The sequence below is a fragment of the Camponotus vicinus genome, unplaced genomic scaffold (genome assembly GCF_025532165.1).
Source record: "Camponotus vicinus isolate PSW18456_S1 unplaced genomic scaffold, iyCamVici1.0 SCAF_4, whole genome shotgun sequence".
Taxonomy (NCBI): Eukaryota; Metazoa; Arthropoda; class Insecta; order Hymenoptera; family Formicidae; genus Camponotus; species Camponotus vicinus.
Window position 1 is genome coordinate 22,918,175 of NW_028141976.1, and position 23,938 is coordinate 22,942,112.

At 38.7% G+C, this 23,938-nt stretch overlaps 1 protein-coding gene across 1 annotated transcript; it reads right to left on the reverse strand.

The window, feature by feature from the left end:
- Positions 1-7,541: 7,541 nt before the first annotated feature.
- On the reverse strand, positions 7,542-23,929 carry LOC145971020 (leucine-rich repeat, immunoglobulin-like domain and transmembrane domain-containing protein 2). Its single transcript, XM_083098218.1, has one exon. It carries the CDS (start codon positions 18,584-18,586, stop codon positions 16,679-16,681), a length of 1,908 nt encoding a protein of 635 aa, XP_082954344.1. The 5' UTR covers positions 18,587-23,929; the 3' UTR covers positions 7,542-16,678.
- Positions 23,930-23,938: the final 9 nt, after the last annotated feature.

The following is a 23,938-nucleotide window of genomic DNA, read 5'->3' on the forward strand; positions in this document are numbered from 1 at the left end:
GTGACTACCCTCCGCCTTTTTTTCTTCTTCTTCTGCTTCGTCCGGCACCCTCTTTGCGAAACCCACACCGGGTGGCGGCGAGAGGATTCAGGACGAATGGGCCACACGTGTGCCCCACGCGCATTCTCTTTTTTTTGTTCTTGCTTCTTTCCTTCCTTCCTTCCTTCCTTCCTCTCTTCTCTCCCTCTTTCATCCCGCACAGCATCGTTGCCCCGCATCGTCGATTTCGCAGCTCGCTACTGGCGAACTACTGACAAGTCGAACTCTCGCGCGCGCGGTTCCCCCCGTGATTTACACTTGTCACGGCGTCTGCACCACGTGCCGTAGACACTTTCTTTCCCTTATCGCGGACTGGAAATTCGAGAATCGCGTGTCGCCTCATAGAGTTGTGTTAATAAATACGAGCTTAATTGGCCGTCAAAGAAAATAAAACGTCAAGGTCATGTAATTAACGTTATGAGTTATATATTATTCGTATTTTCCCTTTTTTTATCTCTGTATATATAAGTACAATCGATTATTTAGAGAAGATAACAATGGATTAACCTGAGATTAGCGCTTTAATTCAGATTGCGGACACAATTCAGCTCCAGAAGCTTAATGCATTTAGAATTTATTAGCTCGCCAAATGCTACCATTTTGTATCCAGTCTTTAATTAATAAACGTAATGTATACTATTTAGTGTGCACTATTGCAATTTTATGAGATAGGATGAAATAGGATATCTTTGGCTTTAATTGTGTTTTACGTCTCGTTGTTATCATTATTCACTACGATATAAGCTGTTTCAACGATATAACAATAATGTATCTTTATTATTTTCTCTTATATATAATGGATATTTTTGATGCATGTTAAATTTGCATATATAATAAAAACTTTTATTTTTTTACATTTTTCCCTTCATTATTATTAAATCACAGAAAAAACTTTTGATAAAAATCCAAAATAATGAAGCGTAAAAGTTTATCGTGCGAGTCAAGTATTCTTCAGAAAATCTTTTTAGATCAATTTTAATTTCTCTTGGGGCAAGACCAAAATATCTATAATCAGATCAAACTTCAATTAGTTAGCTTTTATCATCAACTTTATATTACTATTATTATTTTAATATTTTCACAAGACACGTAAAATAGACTTGCGCTCGTTGCGGTTTAAAAGGTGTCCGCTAGCGACGTTCTTCAAAAGAAGATTTTAATCCCTCAAGCGACTCGTCGGAAATCCGTCTTCGTCCTTTCCTCTCATCTCTCGTGTAGAAAAGCAACCCGTCGAGTCTCCGTTGGGTCGGGGAGAGATTCTCAGATGAATAATATCTAGCGTCGTTCGAGACGGGTCCTAGGATAAATCGTCGTTTGGATGTTACGTCGTCCTTTTCGTCGTGTATACTTACCTACACACATATACATATATACGCATACATATATATATCTACGTTCGAAAGTCGAGCAGAAAAAGGGCTCTCGGGGAATAGGTAAACTGCAGTTAAACTGCGCGTATTACATATGACTCTGCAGCGACCAACGTGCAGGATCAGCGACGCAGTGTGTGTGTGTATATATATATGTGTATGTTGTATACGTGTGTGGATGTTCGAAAGTTTCTGCGTGATAAGTGGCGAATGATTTATTCATCTCACGACAGAGCGCAGGCAGCGGTACAAATTACGCATCGCGTACAGAAAACCTTCGCGGTACGTGACAGTAATTCATACATCTGTATTAACGTAGTACGCTGCCGTGCCGTTTCCGCCGGCTTCTCCCAGCCGCTATTCCGCGTTCGGCAATTTCAAGTAATTTTAATCGTTTGCGCAAACTTCTTCAACCCGTTAAACGGTACCGCCCGATGAAAATCATGCGAAATGCAAAATGGATGATTTCTTGTTCTGAGCCAATATGACGTAAGCTTCAACTACGTGATTAATTAAAAAAGATTACATATATATTGTTAATCGTTTTGCTAATTTAAATCAATTAAACGTAAATTAAATTTGTATTGGATTTTAATATCCCTATTAAATAGTTGATTATAATTACAATTGTAATTACAAGAACTGCCCTAGATTTGTAAAATTCAAAGACAATTGATTTCTCGAGTAAAATTTTTATATATACAATTTACAAATGTAAAATCTTTTTAGTTAATATATATATATATATATATATATATATATATATATATGTAATATTTATAAAAGATACAATACATTTATGTAGATGAGATACCGAAATTTCGATAGGTATATAATTAAAGGCAAATTCTCTAGATAATTGAATTAACTTGAAATTTTTTGTCATCGATTTGGCATATCCCATCGCGAAGCTGTCACCGAATTTCGGCTGACTAATCGAGCGTATCGACACGCAATCACTTAGAAATTGACGCGATGGATTGACTGCCGACGCGCGGCATGATTCGATTTCGGATGCGAGCGGGACATGCCCGCGGGTTCGATGTAGTTATTAGAGAAAATGGAATTAATGGACCAACCGCGTGCGGTAATTTGGAGTGACGTAATCCATATATATATATATATATATATATTGTATATATTAGATGTCGATACTTCTGAGAACGTATTTTGAACATCGTGGCAAAAATAATTCGCGCGCGACGTTTGTGACATCCTTATCGCCACAACATTTAAATACGATAAAGATGCTACAAGCATACCTCTGATGAGGATCTTTTTTCCGTGGTATGCCCAAAGGATCCATGGTTCACCACAAGAACGTAACTCGTCTCTTTGCTCTTGAGGGAATTTTTGATTAAAGTTTAATTTACAGGTACGGCTCCTGGCGGATTTTAAAACGGGATTTTTCATCCTCCTACTCTACCATCGCGCTCGCTTATCGCCACGCTGGAAAAAGCTAGGCGCAATGATGTCTGTAAATATTATTTGTACATGGAAATATCGCAGAGTGCAGTGGCCGAATCCATAGATATTTTCGGGAATTTTCATGTGCTACTTTACAGCAATTGTTACTTTTATAGTAAAATGTAATATTATATAAAAAACACATGTAAAATAATGTCATATATGTTTTTAAAATGGTGAAAGTTTGCTTTCGACAAGGACAATCCCATGGAAATATTTCGATATATGAAATCATAATCATCCGAATAATATTTGAAGTTAAAATTAAGTAAGCATTTAACTACACTCGATCCCTATCTTTAAAAACAAACATTTGTTCTAGAGATTAAGCAAAGGGATAGGTGTAAGAATTGAAATTGACCTTAATGCGCGGGTCATTTAGCGCTACACTGTTTACTTTAATTATTTAGGTAATTAGCGCGTATAATATTTTTGGCATGGACAATCACTTTGTGCATTAAGCAGGTTTATATAATGGATTCGCTGTGTGAAAAAAATGGCCTTGACATGCTTGAATAAGTTTCGGCCGATATTGCCGTGTAAGTTTCGCCTCTTAAATTGGTTTCGAAGCAGAAACTTTATCGTATCGCGCGGATCCGCGGGTTTTGCGAGTGACCCAGAAGAGGGAAAGGTATTTAGAAGGTATACACGACGTTTACGATAGCACAGCAGACCGCAGCATTTGCCAATTAACGATACTCAAACTTGGCGCTCAAAAACTTGGCCGGTTTTACTCGAGATCTAATTGCAGCGGTGCTCCAGCTTTATCTGGACGGTTCAGAAAGCGGTTTCCTCGAGTGACGCGATATCTTCGATCGCGAATCAGTCTATACAAGACCGCGAACCATCCTAGATTACGTAGTAACGTGCGAATTACGAACACGCGAATTTAATCGGACAATAAAATAGGGGGTTGGAAGAGTCTCGCGGAAGGAACTCGCTCCCATTTAAATTTTCCTCCTCTTTTCTCTCATTTTTCCGTTTTTCTTTTTCTTTATTTTTTTTCCTTTTTTTTTCTCGCACATCGCGATGCCGGGCGCACGCACGTTTAATAAAATGAATATCGCTCTCCAAGGATAACCGCGGCCAAGCGGTGCAGACCCGGCACGAAATTAAAAGCAAAACGCGATGGAAAACGCGATATTTCAAGAACAGACCCATGGATAATTGCATGAAGTAAATTCGAGGTAAAGTTAGAGAACGCTCCAAGTTTAGCGAGAGTGTGAAAAAGACCGATGCGCGTAAACAATAATTGCCAGTCGTTTGTGTAGTTTTTGCTCGCATCTAATTAACATGGAGTCCGATTGAGCGAGAATAGCGGGCGATTTAAGCACGAGAGCGAATCGCAAAGAATTTCATCTGTCGTTATAATCAATTTTTTCTATCATTTCCGAATCTACTCATTATTATTTCTTCAAGATCGAACTTTCTCTCTCAAATAAGAAGACAGTGGCTGCAAACAAAATTTATGCGAATATTTTAATTAAATCATTTTTATTGTTATCAATTTTTATTATTGTAAAAGAAGAGAAATTTATTATAGTAGAAATCAGATTTAATGTAAAATGTGATATTGATGCAAAAGGTATCCGAAATTTTATATTAGCATAAGGAAATGCATATGTATATGCAGGAAATGCATCTCTAGATAACGTGAACGTATACATGCATTACATTATCCCTGAAGAATCCCTAAAATATATGAGACGAGAGGATTGCGGCCAACGCAATAGCTCACGGTAGTTGCATTATGAAGACCCTCCGATACGCACTTTCAAGCTCCGGCTGAATCTGTGATTACCGTTCGGGAAAATAAAATGACGTTTTTTCCGGACGGTACGTTCGTTAGTTCGCGTATGCACACGCGTGTTTACCCTCGTTGGGCTGTATGCTAAAGCGTAATAATGCCGTTTCGAGATGGTCCATGAGCTGCGCCCGAAGTATGCATACTTGACGCATAGAAACGACGTAGCATATGCATTTTTTTCCCTGCATATCTCGCTGCGGAATTGAAATTGCTGCCAAGATCTCGGTATAATGGCAAAACGCGAGCAACGACCTCGTTCGAAATTAGAAATTAGAATATAACAGATACAGTACGGAATACCTCATAGTTATTATGATTTTTAATTTTCAAAGAAATGTTAATCTCTCAAAGTTTTTTCAAGGAGATAAATTAATAAAACATATGTACAACATTAATTTATTGCAAAGTGGATTAAATAATATATACAGAACACGGTAACACACTTTTACACTGTAAATGTGTAAAAGAAAGTTTTTTTCTTATAATCTGTCAATGTTATTAACAGCTCGTATAATTCATTGTATGATAATCTCATTATGTACTGTATTCGAAATATGATTACCTTCATTATATGATTTGCCTCGCGATATATATTTACTGCGAATCAAGCGACATTAATCGCGTTATTACGACATTTCTTTCGCAAATACAAATAAAATATGAGTTGCCGTTATGAGTGCAATAATATTGTGTGTTGTGGTTAACATCATAAACAATAACTTCTTCGTCTCATAGACGTAGGTAACGGTGTTTCTCTTTAACACGCACGATCGATCATGTACATCACAATAGTACAGAAAATAATAACCGATTACCCTTTCAAACGATATCGTTTTTTTTTTCCTTTCTTTTCCTCTCTTTTCATCGTCACACAGTGCAGTGCCAGATTTTATATCCGTTCTGCTATTTCACTCGAAAAAAGCGTGGATATGCACGCGCGATATGGTTAAATCCATGGCTAAAACACGAGCTCACGCATTTATGTCCCGACAACGCGTTCATCCAGTTAGAGGTACACACATACGGATGAAGAATAACTCTCTCCACCACCCATATCAAGATCGGGAGCAAAGGAGAGTGGGAATGGGGTAGACGGGTTGGCGGGCGGGAGAAGGCAGAGAGAGAGCATCATGCGGATATATTGATTTTTTGTTACAAATAGAAACGCGCGGGACAGACGGCGCAGATAGAATGATACCAATCAAGGCATTGTTGCTATAACGCGATTGTTGGATATGAAATTTCAGAATGCAACACCCGTGTCGCCAGATGCAATTCGGCCGTTCAGGTTTCAATCAGGTTGCGTCGTTTTCGACCAGGAATCCGGCGAACGCTATCATTGAACGTTCTTGCCATGTCGAATTGCGTGTTCACATTTGCTTAAAATCAATTTCAGACACTCAGAGTTTGGCGACAAAATCTGGCGATCAATTGTATGCACAATTTAATAATACAGCATAATACAGAGACTTTCCATCTTCGTGAAATGAGTATTTATAAAATTCAATGAAATGTATTCCGTTTTTGTGCGTGCAAGCAATTGACAGATTTAGCAATCATAGTTCACGATTCAAAACTTTGATTACGTAATTAGATATACACAGAATTGTAGATATAATTCCGAGCCTAGATTTCCCAGTATGACGTTTCCTTTATTCGCCAATTCTCTCTCGTTTTATTGATTTTCTCTTTCGTTATCTTTACATATATCAAACTATATTGAACATATCCCTCTCTTCGTATATTACTCGTATATTCTATGCCGCGAGATACTTTCCAATTGAATTTTCACGCGATCCTTTCACATGATGTATATACGCAAAACCCATCATAATTTCTCACTTTGACAAATGCAAGCGAATTGATCTGACACGAGATGACCCTCTTTCTATTGATAAAGTGCCGCTTATAATAATGACGGATTGGGGATTTCTCCTCGTCAAACATCAAGAGCACCATCGTCCTGTCTTCGATCTATCTCACCGCTCCTCGTTCCGGGAGTTTGTTTGACAGTCACTTGAAATCTCATGATCGTCGGTTCGCCCATGTCTCGTTGAATTCTCCCTTTTAATGTCAATGAATAAACGTAGTGATGAGAATAACGATATATCACGAATATATAGGCGGACATTTATTATTATTAACGCGATAGAAAATAAATATATGAAAATGATTGTAGTGTTAAATCCTTGATAAATATTTATGATGTACAGAGAGTGCAACGCGGAATTGACGAGATTTTTCTCTCTTTCGATGTACATGTATGATAATATTTTACAACAATATTTTCAAATAATTTATAAAATTTTTTTAAACGATATATGTATAATATTTAGAATCTCGCTACTAAAGCATAATTATTTAAATTCTAAGAATAATAATTAAATGCTAAAAATTAATTTTTCGTAAAAAATCTGAAAGCAAAGTTATAAATTTTTAATGCAATAGTAAATCCTGTAATCCTTTTATTCAAAATATTTAAGTCGATCAAATAAATATTTTATTCGTGGATATGAGTAAAAATAACCAAATTTTTTAATTATTACATTGATTGAAACGATCCCCGTTATTCTATTTCTATTGAAAGTTTAGGGACTAAATTTAACTTTTTTTCAATAGTTTGTATAAATTTATAAGATTTATTTATAAATGAATATTTATATAAAAACCATATTAATAAATATTTACCCGTAAAACCGTATTAATAAATACTTTCTAATACTTATTTATAAATCGGAGGTTTGTTTTTTATTTTTATACTCTATTATACTTTTAGCTTATTTTAACCCAACTATACTAATGTTATAAACAAAACTATATTTTCTTTCTTGGTAATTTAATAATTTTTCCATTTCAGAAAAACAACATTTTTGCATAATACAAACTTATAAGGTAAAAAGAACAAAACCATTGATTCGATCGAAAAGAATTTTATTTCGACAATTGTCGTTATAGCACATGATTTTACCGTACATGTGAGTTTATAACAGCGTATCTTTTACGCCCTCTCTCTCTCTCTCTCTCTCTCTCTCTTTCTCTCTCTCTCTCACTCTCTTTCTCTTCGCTCTTTTTTCCTTTCTTTATCAACAATCTCCGTTGTGGAACAGTTCTGCTCTATTATGTATACCTTCAAAAAAGTGTGTAATTGGAAATATAGATACGTCTATGCCTTCTAAACGGTCGCAATCGTATGCATGCTCCTCGTCTCTCACATTCTCTTTCGTAAAATAAAAGAAATATTTCTATATACTTTTTCTGGTTTATTTTTCTTATTCGTCATACACCACGCCATTAGACGGATTCTTCCTGCAACACTAAATTACACATTTGTACATCGTTAATATCCTTAAAAGTGATTGCCCTCTCTGGCGGGCTCGTTTTAAGGGTCATAAACTAGGTCCGATTCCTTACGTACACACGAGTGCTCGATCTATACGCAAATCACACACAAACATACACATACACAATGAAAATGTGTACACGCGCGCACGCAGAATATACAATAACATTCTCTGCTCACTTTTTAAGGTTGCCAACATCGCATCGATTCTGGTCCGAAGACATATTCAGATTTTCATTCGAGTTAATTCGCGGTAACAAAATTCGTTCCGAACTAGGATGCTTCGAAACTACTTGGATATGTAACTATATGGATATGTGTGTGAACATTTGGATATGCGAGAAATGTATAAAAATTGCAAGAGAGATTTATATGTTTTGTCAAATCTAAAGACTTTGTAAAACAATCTCATTGGCAACTTTCGAAAATATCGCTTTTCTGCGATATTTTCGAGAAATTTAGATTTCTTCTATCCATCTGGTTTTCAGTTTTCAGGTCTCATATATGTCGCGATGATACGTGCAAGTGTATGTGATATCTTTTCGACTGAGCGCATATGTACGCAATACTATTGTTTCAAACAATAGCTGCGATATCATCGGTCTTATCATTAAAACTGAAAGTTTTATTGTCTGCAATAGAAAATATGCGTAAATATGCGCTCTCTCTTTTTGAGCGCTTCAAATCTACGATAAAAGATATAAAATTGATAAAGGGATTAAAAAATCCTAGCTGTCCATTTCAGGTGATAAGAATGGCACATAATGGGTTAGCGTACACGGTCTATTAAAAGAACTAACAATTTGTGGTGAGGATTTTTTCGCAGGATTCGCGTGCTCGAGCCGTTTGTTGGAACAAGCGTTAAAGAGTTGCTCATTAATGTTATTACTGGCGTTAACACTGAGCATACACAGTTACGAACCACGGCAATGCGACTTGTAACACGCACTCTAATTGTACAAAGTGCAGTTTTTAAGGCCAGGCTCGGCGCATTACGTTGGTATTTCAAAGTCTTTCCTCGTGTTTAGAAGTGTCAGATTTTCTTTTTTAAGGAAATAAACGTATATTATTCTTGTATTTATTCTCAGTAAGCTTTTATCTCAAATTTATTTCTTAATCTTTTCTTGCTTTGAAACTGTAATTGTAAAATTAAAGAAATTGAATTAGATGCGATACAGCGATTCTTTTTTTTCTGAAATAACAAACTAGGGCAATCTAGAGAATCTCCAACAAAATTTCCGACTATCCCTATTTATACTTGTCCAAATTCAGATATTTTCATTCAATAATGACGCAGATTTATATAAATTTACGTGATTGTATATAATTAGATGTTATATTAAATATTATTGGAGATATGTATGTGCTTAATTCTCTTTAACAGATTGGAGAGAATGACATCACGAATCATGAATTAAATTAATTCTTAAAATCATCCTACATATCTGGCAGTCACATGTATATTTAGAGTTGATTTAAGTAAGATTAAAAAAAATGTGTTTAAATATTATTATATAAGATACGAATTGTGTAAATTGGCTTAAGAATACTTAAGGAATACATCCTTTTCTTCAAATTTTGCAACCTTTGCTCCTAATTTTCGCCCGTTTACATCATTTGTTTTTAATTAATGGAATCTTTTCTATTTAAAAAGAATATGTCTCGGGGATTATATAAGAATTCATTTCGCTTTTTTATCGAGATACAAAATTAACAATATGGCGTGCTATTATAATATAACGACAATTAATTTATTGCACGTATCTTGAATTTGTAAAAAATGCTTATCAATGTGTAAAGTTATTGCGAACAACTGTCTTCTCTTTTCTGCATCTTTTATTCATTTTACTACTTTATATCATTATATTATCAGGCGCGCCATTAACAAAATTCACGATTAGTTTGTCTCGCATCACTTAATTGTGTATTTATTATAACGTATGAATGTCACCATACACAATATACTTTGTATACAAAACTCTACGAATTCGACATAATTAACACTTTGTCTTTTAATAATAATGTTATTCTTCCTCTCTTTTTTTCTCACACATACATGCATACTTGTTCTATTCAGCGTTTTAATTTAAAATACTTTTCGATTGATTGATAATACTAGGATTTATTGTTGCCAATTGTTAAAACAAGTAACACACGTTTGTTACATCACAGTGCAACAATAGGAAACGCCATTCAGAAAATGTATCTATATTCACTGATAATAATGACCCGTAATAATAGATGCAATCTTTGGTCTAGATAATAAAGCTATAAGGCCCGTTTCTCGGCCACACATCAATAAGAAACATTAAAACATTATATATAACAATTTTTTTATAAACTTTAATTTAAAATATTTATGAGATGTGAAATACATATATACACAGAGCTATATAAAATTCATCTGATTCTTTTTACTTTTTTTCGAAGGGCTCGGAATACCTTGTCTTGGGTTCGAAATGTTCTAAATCCGCCGTTGCACATAACATTATGTTAATGCGTGTATAAGGTTCCGAAGAGATACGAAAATTCGAGGTGTGTAAATTTTACGAAAACCTGGCGTCGAATGTTGCGGTCGCAAAAGCATATTTTCACGCCAGGAGCGAAGCATAAGCTTCTCCCGGCGAGCAAAATTATCTTAAGAAGTGAGGAAATATGTGCACAAGGTTGTTTGCGCTCGTCTCGCGTAGCGCCACATCCCTCTTTCGGCAGTGTTTCAAATATATTTTCTCGTGAAAATATGCAGACACATAGCCGCATTATCGATACTCTGGAATGGGAACGACAGATGTCATTCATAAAAGAGAAAGGAAAAAAAATTGTACGTGTACAAATTTAAAATATGTTATCTTTATAAATAGAATGATATCTCGATGGATAACGAAACTTTCACGTTTTCAAGTTAATATTTTTTTTTTATTAAATTCCATCCTATTAAAACTTTAAGAGATGACGAACGAGAGAGATTTAAAGGGCTTATTTTTAACACAATTATAAAAATATTAAAAATTAAATTAATTCTCTCTCTCTCTCTCTCTCTCTCTCTCTATATATATATATATATATATATATATATATATATATATACACATACATAATGAATGTATTTATTCATTTTTTATTAGCATTAAATACATTTTAATGTATTCCAAGTTAATGTGTAATCGTATTTAAATCGATTGTAAATTAGCGGATTGTATATAAAAAATAAAATAAAATATGTGAAATTTTAAATGTTATTGTAATATACGTGCGAAATAACACACGCGCACGCGAAATTGTCGAACGCAACTTAAATAAATTATTTGATAAGTTATATTCTCATTAGCAAATATAATCGTTATGCCTGTGTGTAGCAGGTCGTCACTCGACTACATACGACGAAAGTTTCATTTCACGCAATATTGCACGCCATGTGTCAGTAACTAACTACATGATCATTTATTTTTCAGAAGCAGAGAATGTTAGGAAATAAATTCACGGTAACGTCTCTCTCTATACATATACCGACTGGATCGATAATTTAGAAAAGTGAAAATCCCAAAGTCACACCATAGTGAGTCTATGAAACAGCATTATATTCCGCATATGTACTTGCTAAGTTTTATTATCGAGTCATTCTTCGAGCATAGAACTTTCAAGAAAAAACAACCAATAAAAACCATCTCATAAAGACCATCATCAATTCTGCGATCATCAAAAATTTGTTGTTGAAAATGATTCTTACGTAAGATAAAATTTTCAAGCAAATATATCAAATATTTATTGTCCTCTACGTGAAATAGAGCACGTAACGCGTATATATTTCGCATATTGATTTTTCATAACTTCTTTAAAATCTCAATTTCATGAACAGTGAGCACATGGCAAAAATATTGCAACCCTAGTTTCTCGGGGTCAATTGTCTTGTTAAATTACAATTCTCGATATGTATTTTGCAAAAATCTTTGTCGAATAGCATTGTCATTTCGCGTGATCGATTACACCCCGAAAATTCGTATAATTTTAATAGTATGCCACAATTAATACCGTATATTTTCTTGATCAACATAGCTCACACATCGAGTTCGCATAAATTCTAAACCTCACGTGTTTATAGTCGCTACATAGACAACGAGTGTTATCGTTGCGTATATTGAACCGGCATGCGATGTTGCGGCGGCCAGTTGTGTGCCACGTCGATAGAAAGGTATAAAAAAAAAGCTTGTGGAAATCAGATATAAAGACTTAACTTGCACGCAACAGTTGACTCTTGGCTGCTTTGAGCGATCGACACATGCCGACATATACGCGAGAATACTTGAAAAAAACACATCTTAAATATTCATTTAAACACGTTTTAAATGAAGCAGATAAGTTTAAAAAAAAATGAGACATTTTTGTCAATTCATATGTTCTTGCAACTCTGCGAAACATAAATCTCTAAGATGAGTGGAGCCACTCATCTTGGAAAGTTTGATAAGGGACAACAATGTCCGCAAAACGGAGAAATTTCGTGAATTTAAATTGCACAGTTCTTTTTTGTCGCATATGAACGAAACTGCACGTACAAGTTTTGAACGAAATATTTTCCCAGAGACGAATTCGGTTCGCACAGATTAACGAATGGATCACGACGAACGATAGGTAGGATTCAGCAACAGCGCATTCCTCAAATTGAAATTGTTACGAAACAAAACTTTCGAAAAAAATAAAAAAAGCAAAAATAAAAACCAATTCATAGTTTGTTCACGCGTTCGATGTGATAACCATTAAAAAACGAATCGGCAAATGAACAAATGAGGAAAAAATAAAAATGAGAAAAAAACCATTAATTATATTCGAAATATTAAAAAATAATATCAACGTCAAACAAATTTATTCTCTTTCGCGCACATTTTCTTTTTCTATATATATATATATATATATATAATATTCGACTCGTATTCATATGAGGGTAACAGCCGATTCGTTTCAAAGCAATGTGATTGTTGCTCATTTCACATAATCCTATGAACTTTTTCTTCGTCGTTGAGAGACCGGTTAATTACCGTGACTTTTAATTACAGGCAGTGAAATTATCAGATAGAAAAATCTCGTGTAATTGTTTTCAGACTGTTTCAGACTCGTGTATAATCAACGTTGTTCGCTTGTCGTCTATATATTCTCTCTCTTCCTAGATGCAAGAATCAATGCAAATGTCCAGATTATTCATCCTATATGTATGTGACATATCGTTCGGTGTAACCGCGTTATTTCGGAACACTGTTTTTTGATATGTCGGATACGGTTCGAGATCATTGAGCAGAGAAAACCGCGCGATACGCTAGAGCAAAATCGGCGACAAACGCAAAAATAGCTGAATCTCGACCGCATGCTTTTTTCGACGAACGCAAAACGCGTACGCGCGTTTGACACGGAGGAAACATACGTATCCACATACACGCACACACGCACCGCACAAGTACATGCTTATATAGGGCATACAAAATGAACGCACGTCGACATACTTTAGATGGCGATCAAACGAAACTCGCGACTGGCGGTTTTGACTTATAGTCAAATCGGATTACTTTGTCTCTCTACAAGCAGTATAAAAAAATGCCCCTAGGATAAATTGGCATTTGAAAACTAAGCTTTAATCAAATTGATTATTACCGGAAAATATCAAACAGATAAAAATAAAGAAATTAATAATTTTTTCTCTTCATAAAAATATATATCTTTCTTTTTTAAATTTGTAAGACTATCTAATAAAAAGATTTTGTAAATTAAAAATTAAAAATGCAGAGTTTCTGCAGAAGTTTAAAAATTTACTAGCATTTTATGGAATTGCTATTCAAAAAATACGTTGTTTATTCAAAATTTTGTCAGATTTCTCATTATGATATTTCTCATTATTTCTCATTATACTAAAGTAGTTATTATTTAATTTATTAGTTATTTAATTTATATTAGGTTGTTTCTAATGAAAACATAGTAATTCGATTTGATAGATTACGATTCATCATCGAATGCGTGGATCGACAAATACTCACTGTTAGACTCACAAGACGCTACGTTAAGCATAACCCAACCAATCAATCGCAAAATCCAATTTTAGTAATTGAGCAATAGTATACATTCGTTTGTGATTGATTTTTATGGGTTTATCACACAGTCTTATATAATTGATTTCAGTGGATCTGTTGCGCATATATAAAATGATCGAGATCTACAAATGTTCTGGATTTATTGTCACAACAACACATATTTAGAAATGATATTTCCCATTAGAAAAATTTTAACTTTAATATCACACATTACGAAAATTATTGATTGATTTCGGTTTATTGTCTGAATTTCATAATTAACAAGTTATTACAAGTGTAACAATTATTTTTTATTAGTGATGAAAATACTAATAAATAATGGAAAATAATTTATCATTATACACACACACACACACATACACAAATTGATAAAAAAATATTGATAAAAAATATGTTACTAAATTGTGTCAAATTGTGTAAAATTAAAAAAATATCAGGCTTTTTTTCATTTATATAGAGTAACATAGGAAAATAGATTCGTATCAGTCAAAAGGATTGCAAATTTAATATCGGACACTCGAAAAAAATTGAGATTATCCGTCAACAAGCCACGATCGTGATCAAATCGGGGAACGTGTCATTGTGAGTAAATCCAGAATAGCATCTGCCGTTTATCTGTCGCTCGATCGTTCTCGCGAGGCTTCGTCTCGGATACGAGAGCCACTCGGACCGGCCACTCGAAGCAACAATATAGGCTCACCGGCCCGTAATCGTGAGTTTGTCGACCGAGGCTTCGAGGGATGATTCAATGAGGCTACCTTCCAATCGAGAAAGCATTTTGCCAACGTGCGAGTTTTTCGTCCCGCCGAATAAATAATTTGTCGCTTTTTCTCTTCTTTTTTTTTAACGAATTGACTAGAAAAAATCCGCGAGATACTTCGTAGCTTATAAGTGCCTTTTCACTTGCTGTGTAACTCTATGCGTCATTCTCGTCGTCGCAGTCTTCGCGATCGCCACTTATCATCTCAAGGGGAGTCATCTAACGCGTTTTATCCCGGGAGATCTTACGGAAATCTGCCGTGGTCTTCGACTTTACGGCTTAGCTATGATACAAATGTATTACCCGTCGATATTGTGTTGCACGACCGCCGAGACAATGACGTGACAGGCGTAGCGTATCACTTCCTCGTCTCTGACTTGGTACACGCCGTGTGTGTGCACTTCCTGTATGCACTCTGCCTGTGTGCGTGTAACACGCGAGACATCGCTATCGGTAACGACAACTTCCGGTCGATTAATCGATGCAATCTCTCATTGTTGCGTTATACAGAGCGTTTCAGAGGAAAAAAGATCGATACTTTGAAAGTTGATAGCGCCAATCTCATTGCAAATAAAAAAAAATTTAATAAATGTATATCTAATTTGGAACGATTACTGCATCGATTTCGCGAGTGGAATTTTCGATTGAAAACTTGAAGAGATGTGTATCATTTCTTATAGTCATGTGAAACTTTATCGTCGGGCATATTCATATATTCTTAAATGTAAACTTTCATAGAAAGTTTAATTAATTATTCAGATTATTTAATTATTGACAGGAAATATATTTACAAGCAACATCTTTTTATTTGCAACGACAGGCACTATCGCTCCAAACATTGACCGTTTTTCTCGGGACATCCTGTACACACAAACTAATATTATCGAGCACTAGAAGCAATCCCCACGACAGATACACGTACATATCCGAACGTCTATCAGCTGATTGCACTATACGTACTTGGAGTGACGCACACAAGATTATGTCATTATCATGCACACAATGGGCTGGCCGCTTTGAAGAGTCGCATCACTATAAACGACGCTTGCTCGCAAGTGTGAGCACGAACAGCTGGTCTCTTCAAGAGAGAGGAGCCGGTTGTTGTTTTTGTCGTGTCGTCGACGAAGGTCGTGTTAATCGCACGCGATGACCTTAAGTACAGTTTAATTCGAAATCGAACGAAACGTATACCGACATGATGTACATAGACATGATTCTCGGTGATGTGATACGCCTCTTGTTAGATCGAGAAACGAGTTAACCGCGCGTTCATCGATCTTGCGAAAACTCACTGTGTATCCCTATTGTCTTTTACATGCTTAACGATTCGACTCATATTTCTTTATTAATATCAATCTTTAGCGATAAGCTAAAGTGTATTACTCGCGCCTTGTTCATCGGTACCGTGCGATTTGTATCATACCTTCCTGATTGCAGGGTACTATCGTGGTGCCGACTCGAATCCACATCACTGATTAAATGATACCGGGTTGGATAAAATACCGTACCTTCGATTACTATGTACGATTGTGAACTCTGACGTACATTTCCGCCCGCAACAGCGGAGAATTGTCTCGAGTGTGTCCTTCCGCGCACAATAATGGCGCGCGTTCATCGGTCATCGTCACACTGGTCGCGATCACACTCGAAGCGAGATTTGTCCGACACACATTCTTGCTCCTGTTTTCACTACCGCCCGTCCGACACTCGCGAGGACGATTCTTTTCATTTTTTTTTCTTTTAGCAGTCGGTGTCGTCCTCCTGGTGCCTCCTACGCAGTTCCAGATAACGGTGCCGGGCGTCGCAGTAATGAAGTAGCGGTACCTAGACGTCGGTGCCGGTTCCTTCCTGATAGCCCTCGTCGGGCGAGCTGCGCGTGGATCCAAGGACGCGTTTTAACGCCGAAACCGGCGGTAGCACCGGGACCCCTTTCTGCCAGACACGCATTTGCTTCGCACCGGGTGGAAACTGCTCGGCGATCGGCGCCGCGACCACCGCGAGCTGGTCCTTCGACGGGTACGAGCTCACCGGGACGGCGGACGTCCTGCCGCAGATGGTGTCCCTGGCCTCCCACAGGCAGCTGGAATAGAGCATCTTGCCAGCGTCATCCATCGTCCCGACACGGCTGTAATCGGCGACGCCGTAAGACGCGATATCCTCGGCGGAGCCACGCCGGGTGTCTCTGATAAGATCCGGATTATCGATCGGCATCAGGGACGTTGTGGACGAGAAACACCCGGCGCCCGGTATCGCCGCCACGGCGGACTGATTCTGGTCGTCGAAACGGCTGATGGTGCTGTACTCGGTCTCCTGCACCACAGCCGCTTGCGGTCTCTGCACGTAACTCAAGTGCAACGAGGCGGGCGGCTTCGACTCCAGGGCAAACGACGTTGTCTCGATCTCTTCGTGTTTCCTGCGGGTGGTCGAGGTAGCGGACGATGGATTATTGTCGCCTGCGCTGCCGTTGCCGGTACCGTCACCGGACGTCGTCTCCATCGGCGCCGACGATTTGACGTCCTTCAGCGGCATTCGTCGCAGGCGCACGAATAGTACAAGAATGATCAGTAGGATGATTAATATGAGCACGACTAACGCGGCCGATATCCCCGCGATCTGGCCCGAGCCCAGGGTCGACATACCCGCGGTTCTTAGGGACACGTGCAGGGTAAAGTTGGCCTCGACGCTACCGGCGCGGTTTTCGGCGACGCAGTAAAACTCGCTCGAGTCCGCTTCCTGAGCATTGGTGAGGACAAGAGTGCTTCTCTTTCTGAACTGGCCTTCCTCGAAGATGAGAATCTTTTGGTAGCTGCTGAATGCCGACTGATTGGTCAGCAATCGGTTGTTCCAGTACCACTTGACCTTCGCAGGCGGTATCGCACTCACGCGGCACACGATACTGGCATTCTCGCCGATGGTCGCCTCGGCGTAACGGCTGGCTATCAGCAAAACCGGCCGGCAGGCGAAGTCGTCTATATCGAGATCGGTGAAGGCACGCTCGAGCAACTGATGAGGGCCGTGACATACAGGTGCCACGAGGGTCGGCACGTTATGCTTGACGAGCCATATTTTCATCTCACGCAGGTGACAGTCGCAGGTCCATAAATTATCGTGCAACTCGATGCTGGTGAGTTTCTTGAGCGGATCGAATGTGCCCGGATGCAAGGTAGACAATCGATTATTGTTGAGCTTGAGACTCTCAAGCAACTCGAGTCCGATGAGTCCCTTCGACTCGATTTCGACGAGCTGCGTGTACGACAGATCGAGTTTAACTAAATTCGGCGTACTCTTGAATGCGTGTAAGTGAATTTTCTCGAGCGGATTATACGCGAGTACCAGGTCGCGCAGAAACGGCGTGTCGATGAAACTCGAACTGGGTACTGCGGTCAGGCGATTGCGGCTGAGATCGAGCTCGACGAGATTCGTGAGGCCGGCCAGTGCCTCGTCGTCGATCTGGTCGATATGGCACTCACGCAAGTAGAGACGCTGCAGATTCGTCAGCTGTACATGTATAAAGAGATTGCTCTGCAGGAGACGGATGTCGTTGTTGCTCATGTCCAGCACCTGGGTCTCCGGATCGATTCCGTTCGGTATGCTGGTCAGGGAGCGATCCACGCACTCCACCGTGCGCTTCCCGCTCTTCCACTTGCACGAACATTGGTTGGCGCACTTGTCGCCGCTAGCTGTTACACCGAGCACCGTTACCGCGTACAGCAGAAACACCGAGACCCCCATGATGGATCGTTATTGTCGTCGTCGTCCTAGCAAACTTTCGGCGTTCCGCGGCTGAACTCCTCTCCCTCTCTCTGTCACGATATCTGTTTCTCCAACGACACTCAGGACTCGTCACTTCAACCGAGAAGCGTCTTCGTCCTCACGGGAAAGCCTCTCGGGACTGATCTTGCGCCCATCCTTCTCTTCTTCGTGTTCTCACACTTTATCGCACTTGTATCTTTCTCTGACTTTCGTCTCTTTTCCTCCCTTTTTCTACTTTTTATATTCAATTCTCTTTTCACTGGCTAAAGTTCCTTTTATACATCTCGCTTCATAGTTTATACGAATCCACATCATTCTCCGGAATCCTCGTTACATAGCGTGTCGAATCACGAGAGGGAGCAAAATTGAACGAATCCGTCTCGTCCATTCGTGACTCCTCTAGCATCCCTCTAGCTATATATTCACTTTACTCTTTCGCTCTCGCTTCACGAGCAGCACACTCGTTCGGCGAGCCCAAACGGCGTCCCGAGGATGCCCTTTCAGATTTTCGATCAACCGCTCTATCAAGTATCCATTAGCGGTATCACACGTGCGCATACGCGACTAGTACATACGACGTCACTACTAGACAGACCAGACGAGTCGTCGCCGTTGTTCTTACGTAAATCTCTATGTCTATGTTCATCAACATGCACCACTCGCGCGTCGACCCCGACGAGAAGCTCCTTGACGCCTTCGCCACGTCTCGTATCGACTGTAACCGCACCACTACTACCAGCGGCAGCAGCACCACCACCACCACCACCACCGCCGCCGCTACCACCGGCCACCACTCACATCACCGACCGTAGCCGCTGCTGCTACAGAGACACCGCTGACACCCGAATTTTCACGAGATACCCCGTCGTACTATCGCTCGAGCGTAACGTTGCTCTCGTTGCGCGAGGGGCCAACGTACGAGGGTTCGCGAGAAACTCCCCGATAGGGGTGCCGTTTCTCTCCCCTGCCACCTTGGTGCCTTCTCTCTCACCCTTCCTTGCCCTGTCGACCCTCTGTCGCTTCTTCTATCTATCGCACACGCGCGCGCGCGTTTCCTCGCTCAGGGGAAAAAACTATGGTTACGGCGACGCCAGCGACGCTCAACGTCGTCGTCGTCGTTGTTGAAATGCGAGACTGCGAAACGCCCGGCAGCGAAACGGAGAGACACCCTCTCGCGCGGCTTTCCTCTCCTCGTATCTTCATCTCTCGTTCTCTCCTCCGTCCGTCCGTACGTATGTACCCCGCTACTATCCGCGCCCCGCTGCACACGCTAGAGCTGCTCGGGAGGGAAAACGCCAGCGCGAAGTAGGGCGCACCCTTCTTCCATTCTCGCTACAGGGTGGCTGGAGATACTCGACTAACGGCAAGGGTATCTCCTCGAATATGACGATTAGAAATTCGAATCATTTAAGTTAGGAATATCAAGAATCTAAAGACAGTGCAATTTAGGACGAAAGAATTTTCATTCGACATTTTATTACCACGTCAAAAGTCAAATATTCTAAACGGGAATAATCCTCAAAGAAATTTTCATCAAGAGCAACTTTGGAAATTTAATGTAGAATACAACTTTATTGTAATGATTCGAATTTTTGGCGACACCCTATATGTCGAATATATATACATGCACATATACACACACGTATATACGACCACCGTGATTCGAGTCTATACCACCCCTTATACCCCACAACCATGGCGCGCGTACGTTCGCAAACGTCCCGACATCCACCTTCTCCATCTTGCTTTCTCTCTTTCTCGTTGCTACCCTACATCTCTCTCTTCTCTCCCCCACATACTCTCTCTTCCTCTCTTTCTATATATATATGTATATATATACCTACGGCTACTCTCTCTGTAACAAATCCCCTCTTTCAACCCCCGGTGGCGGTGGTCGTGCGCTCTCCGCGGCAAGTCGAATCGGGAGCGTTTCCACCCCCTACCAACGGTCGGAGGGAAACCCCACCCTGGTTGCGGGGAGGAGGGGACACTTTCTATCCCTAAACGGGTATGACGAGGGGCGCGCGCATATCGTAGTCGTCGCTATATTCGCCGCCACTCCACTACCCTCCACTACCCCTCGAGCTCGCCGCGAACGTGCCTCGGCGCTTTGCGTCTCTTTATCCTCGGGAACTTCCCTTCCCCCTCGTTCCATCCCATTTTGCCGATCTCGCTGCCGAATCTCGCACTCTCGACATATCGAATGCTATGTCACACACATACAGCCGGGAGATATACGGGCTATTTCGCAAAGTGGTTAAATGCACTGCCAGATTACGGGGTGGAGGACGGCGTTTCTGGCGCCCGATGCCGTCGTCGACCCGACTACGATATTCGGCTGCGGAATCGTAGAATTCCACCGTAGAATTCCGTCCGCGTGGCAGACGACTCGAGATCTCTTAAGCTCCCGTATTCCGGTCGCATACTCGTCGCTAAACGCATGCCTCTCGGGTCCTCGGATTATACAAATAAGCGCGGCGATTCCTTGAACATCAATTATGAAGTGATTCAATTGTCCTTCTGTCCTCTTCAACGTTCGGTATTTAGGAGACAGATTAGACAATACAAACTATGTTCGTATTCAATCTTGGAGATGCGAAAAATAAGGTATTTTCAGTAATGAATTTCCAGAGAAAGCAACGTACAAAAATAAGTATTTTTTTTATTCATCATTTATAAGAATTGAAAACACCCTATTCTTTCGCATCTCGAGACTCGGGCAACATACTTCTCCGAATTGACAGACGTCTTAGGGAGGGTCGTAGAGCTTACACTCCAATGGCCACGCTTAGCGCTAAATGTGACAGTGGATAGAGGCGAGAATACGGGTCAAAGTATTTTTCGTTTCTTTATTCCGCCGTCTTTTCCCAGCATCCTTGTATCTTTCTCCTCCACTATCGTCGCCTATATATTCGAGCCGGTAGGATGTGTGTGGCATACGGACTCCCTCGACCGTGCAAATCTCTCTTTCTCTGTCTTCCCCTCTGCCCTTTTCTTCCCATTCTTCAGAGTCTCGATCCTGCAAACGACTCGTGGAAAAATAATTCAGAAAATGAGAGAGCCACGACCGTAGAAGAATGGGATCCGGGTGAGGGCAAGAGAGATGGGAGAGAAAGAGGCGATTAGATTTGGCTACGCAGTGAGAAGAATGACACCTTGGCAGTGGTGAACGAGGTGGAGAAGTGACTCGTAGTGTGTCGTGTACAAATTCTCCCTGGAGGACCTCTTAGACCTAATTGGCCGTCCGAATCGATATCTGCCCGTCCGTTGGCAAAATTGCGACGGTATCCCTCTTTCTCTCTCTTTTCCCTTTTTAAAAAAAAAGAAAAGGGGCGATTCAAAGTGACGAGAAAATAAATCTTACGGAATTGGTCTGGAAGAGAATTGTATAAAATTGCGCCTTTTCCGTCGTTTTATTTAGTGTTTTATAAAAATGGAGTCGACCGCGCTATTTGTTTAAAAAATAATTGTACAATATTGATGTAAACAATTTAAATTGTCGACTAAGATATGCTTGAAAAATAGTCACGGGAAAATATAAATGTACTTTTTATAAAATTTGATTTTTTCTATACAAATAAGAAAAATTGAAAAGAGCTTTAATCAGATTCTTTAATATGTTAATTGATGCGATGATTATTTTCAGGAAAAATTTTCGAAAAAAGCTTAAAAATATACTTTAAAATAATTTTTACTTTTCCTAAATTAAAACAATAAAGAAAACGACTTTACAAATTACACGAGGATGTAAAAATATATAGGCTTTATCTATTTTTGATTTGTTCATTGAGATTAAAAATACTATTAGATTGTGCAAGAGCAAATCTCACTTTCGTTACTTTTTACGATTCGGTGATCAGATAAAGAACGTATCTTACATATACATTCATATACACACACAAATTGCATTCTCAAGTTTTTTATATGATAATAAATAATTTTCAACTGATACTTTATATAAAAACTAGAAGCAAAAATAATAGATAAGACAGGGTAAAGGCGAGTCTTCTTTGACTGTATCGATCTTACAGTTAACAAGGATGGATTTGCAAACGTTAGAGAGATAAGAGAGAAAGATGATAACGCATCTTTTGCTCACATGATGCATTCGACGATGCCGTGTGGTAGCACGGCCGAACGACGCTATTTAAGCGACTACTTAAAATCAATAACGCCCGACATTTATATCGTACGCCAAGGGTCTGACAGCATAATTCTTATGCCTTCTTCTCCGCCTTCTCTCTCGTATTTCGCATTCGCGAAAATTCTGCTCTCTTTCGGAGATCCTTGCGTTGAAAGAGCCAGAGAATCGCGAAGAGCTAGAGAAGCTTATGTTAACTGATACGATCCAACTGGATGTTTATCCGATAATATTGAAGTATCAATGTTTCATTTTTGATATTGTACTTTCATATTAATATTTCATTTTTACTAACATCTCGCGATATTGAAAAATTCCTATGTGTATTATATTATGTGTGTGTGTATTCGAAATAGCTTTTTTAACAAATTACACAGTAACAAACCTCATATTCAATTAGCTTGTGTTGTTTATATACAATTTACTTTACTATTGTTCTAAAAAAAATGATGTATGATTTATTCTATAAATATATATATATATTTATTTATTTTATTTTTTTTTTTTTCTGTACCTTCTTCTGTACCTTGATGATACTTCAATACTACTCGAATATTTTGTCAATGTTGTAATATCGGTATCAATATTATACGATAACATTAGTATCTCTGTTTTAAAACCAATTATATATAATATTACGCTTGTTCCATATAAATTTGTTAAACATGATTCTAAAAGAAAATGCATTGTACTTCATCTCGTAATAAATTAATATGATCCGTATATACGTATATGTACATATACATATAAGGACAGCATATCTCGGTATCTCCATATAAATGTCGTACTCTATAATCTGCTTGTGCATTAGCTCTAATAATCCTTAAATATCTATAAAACATATTGCAGATTATAATAAAATTCATGTTTCATGTGTTTATGTTATTCCAAGATATAAGTATATGATAAAGATGGATCAACAAAAGCTTTATAAAAGAGGTCAGATACATCTACAAAGAAAATGCAATCATTCTCTCTCTTATAACGATACTATTATATCTATTACAGATATCAGTACTTTGCAAATGATTATATATCGCATTACAATTCAAAATAAATAAGATAAGAATCTTTTTCATAACGCCTGAAATAGATTTCGTAACGGATCAATTAAAATGTTTCTTTTCAAATCTAGTAATTATGGAATTTCAAGCAAAATCATTCATATCGTAATTTTAGAAATTCATTTT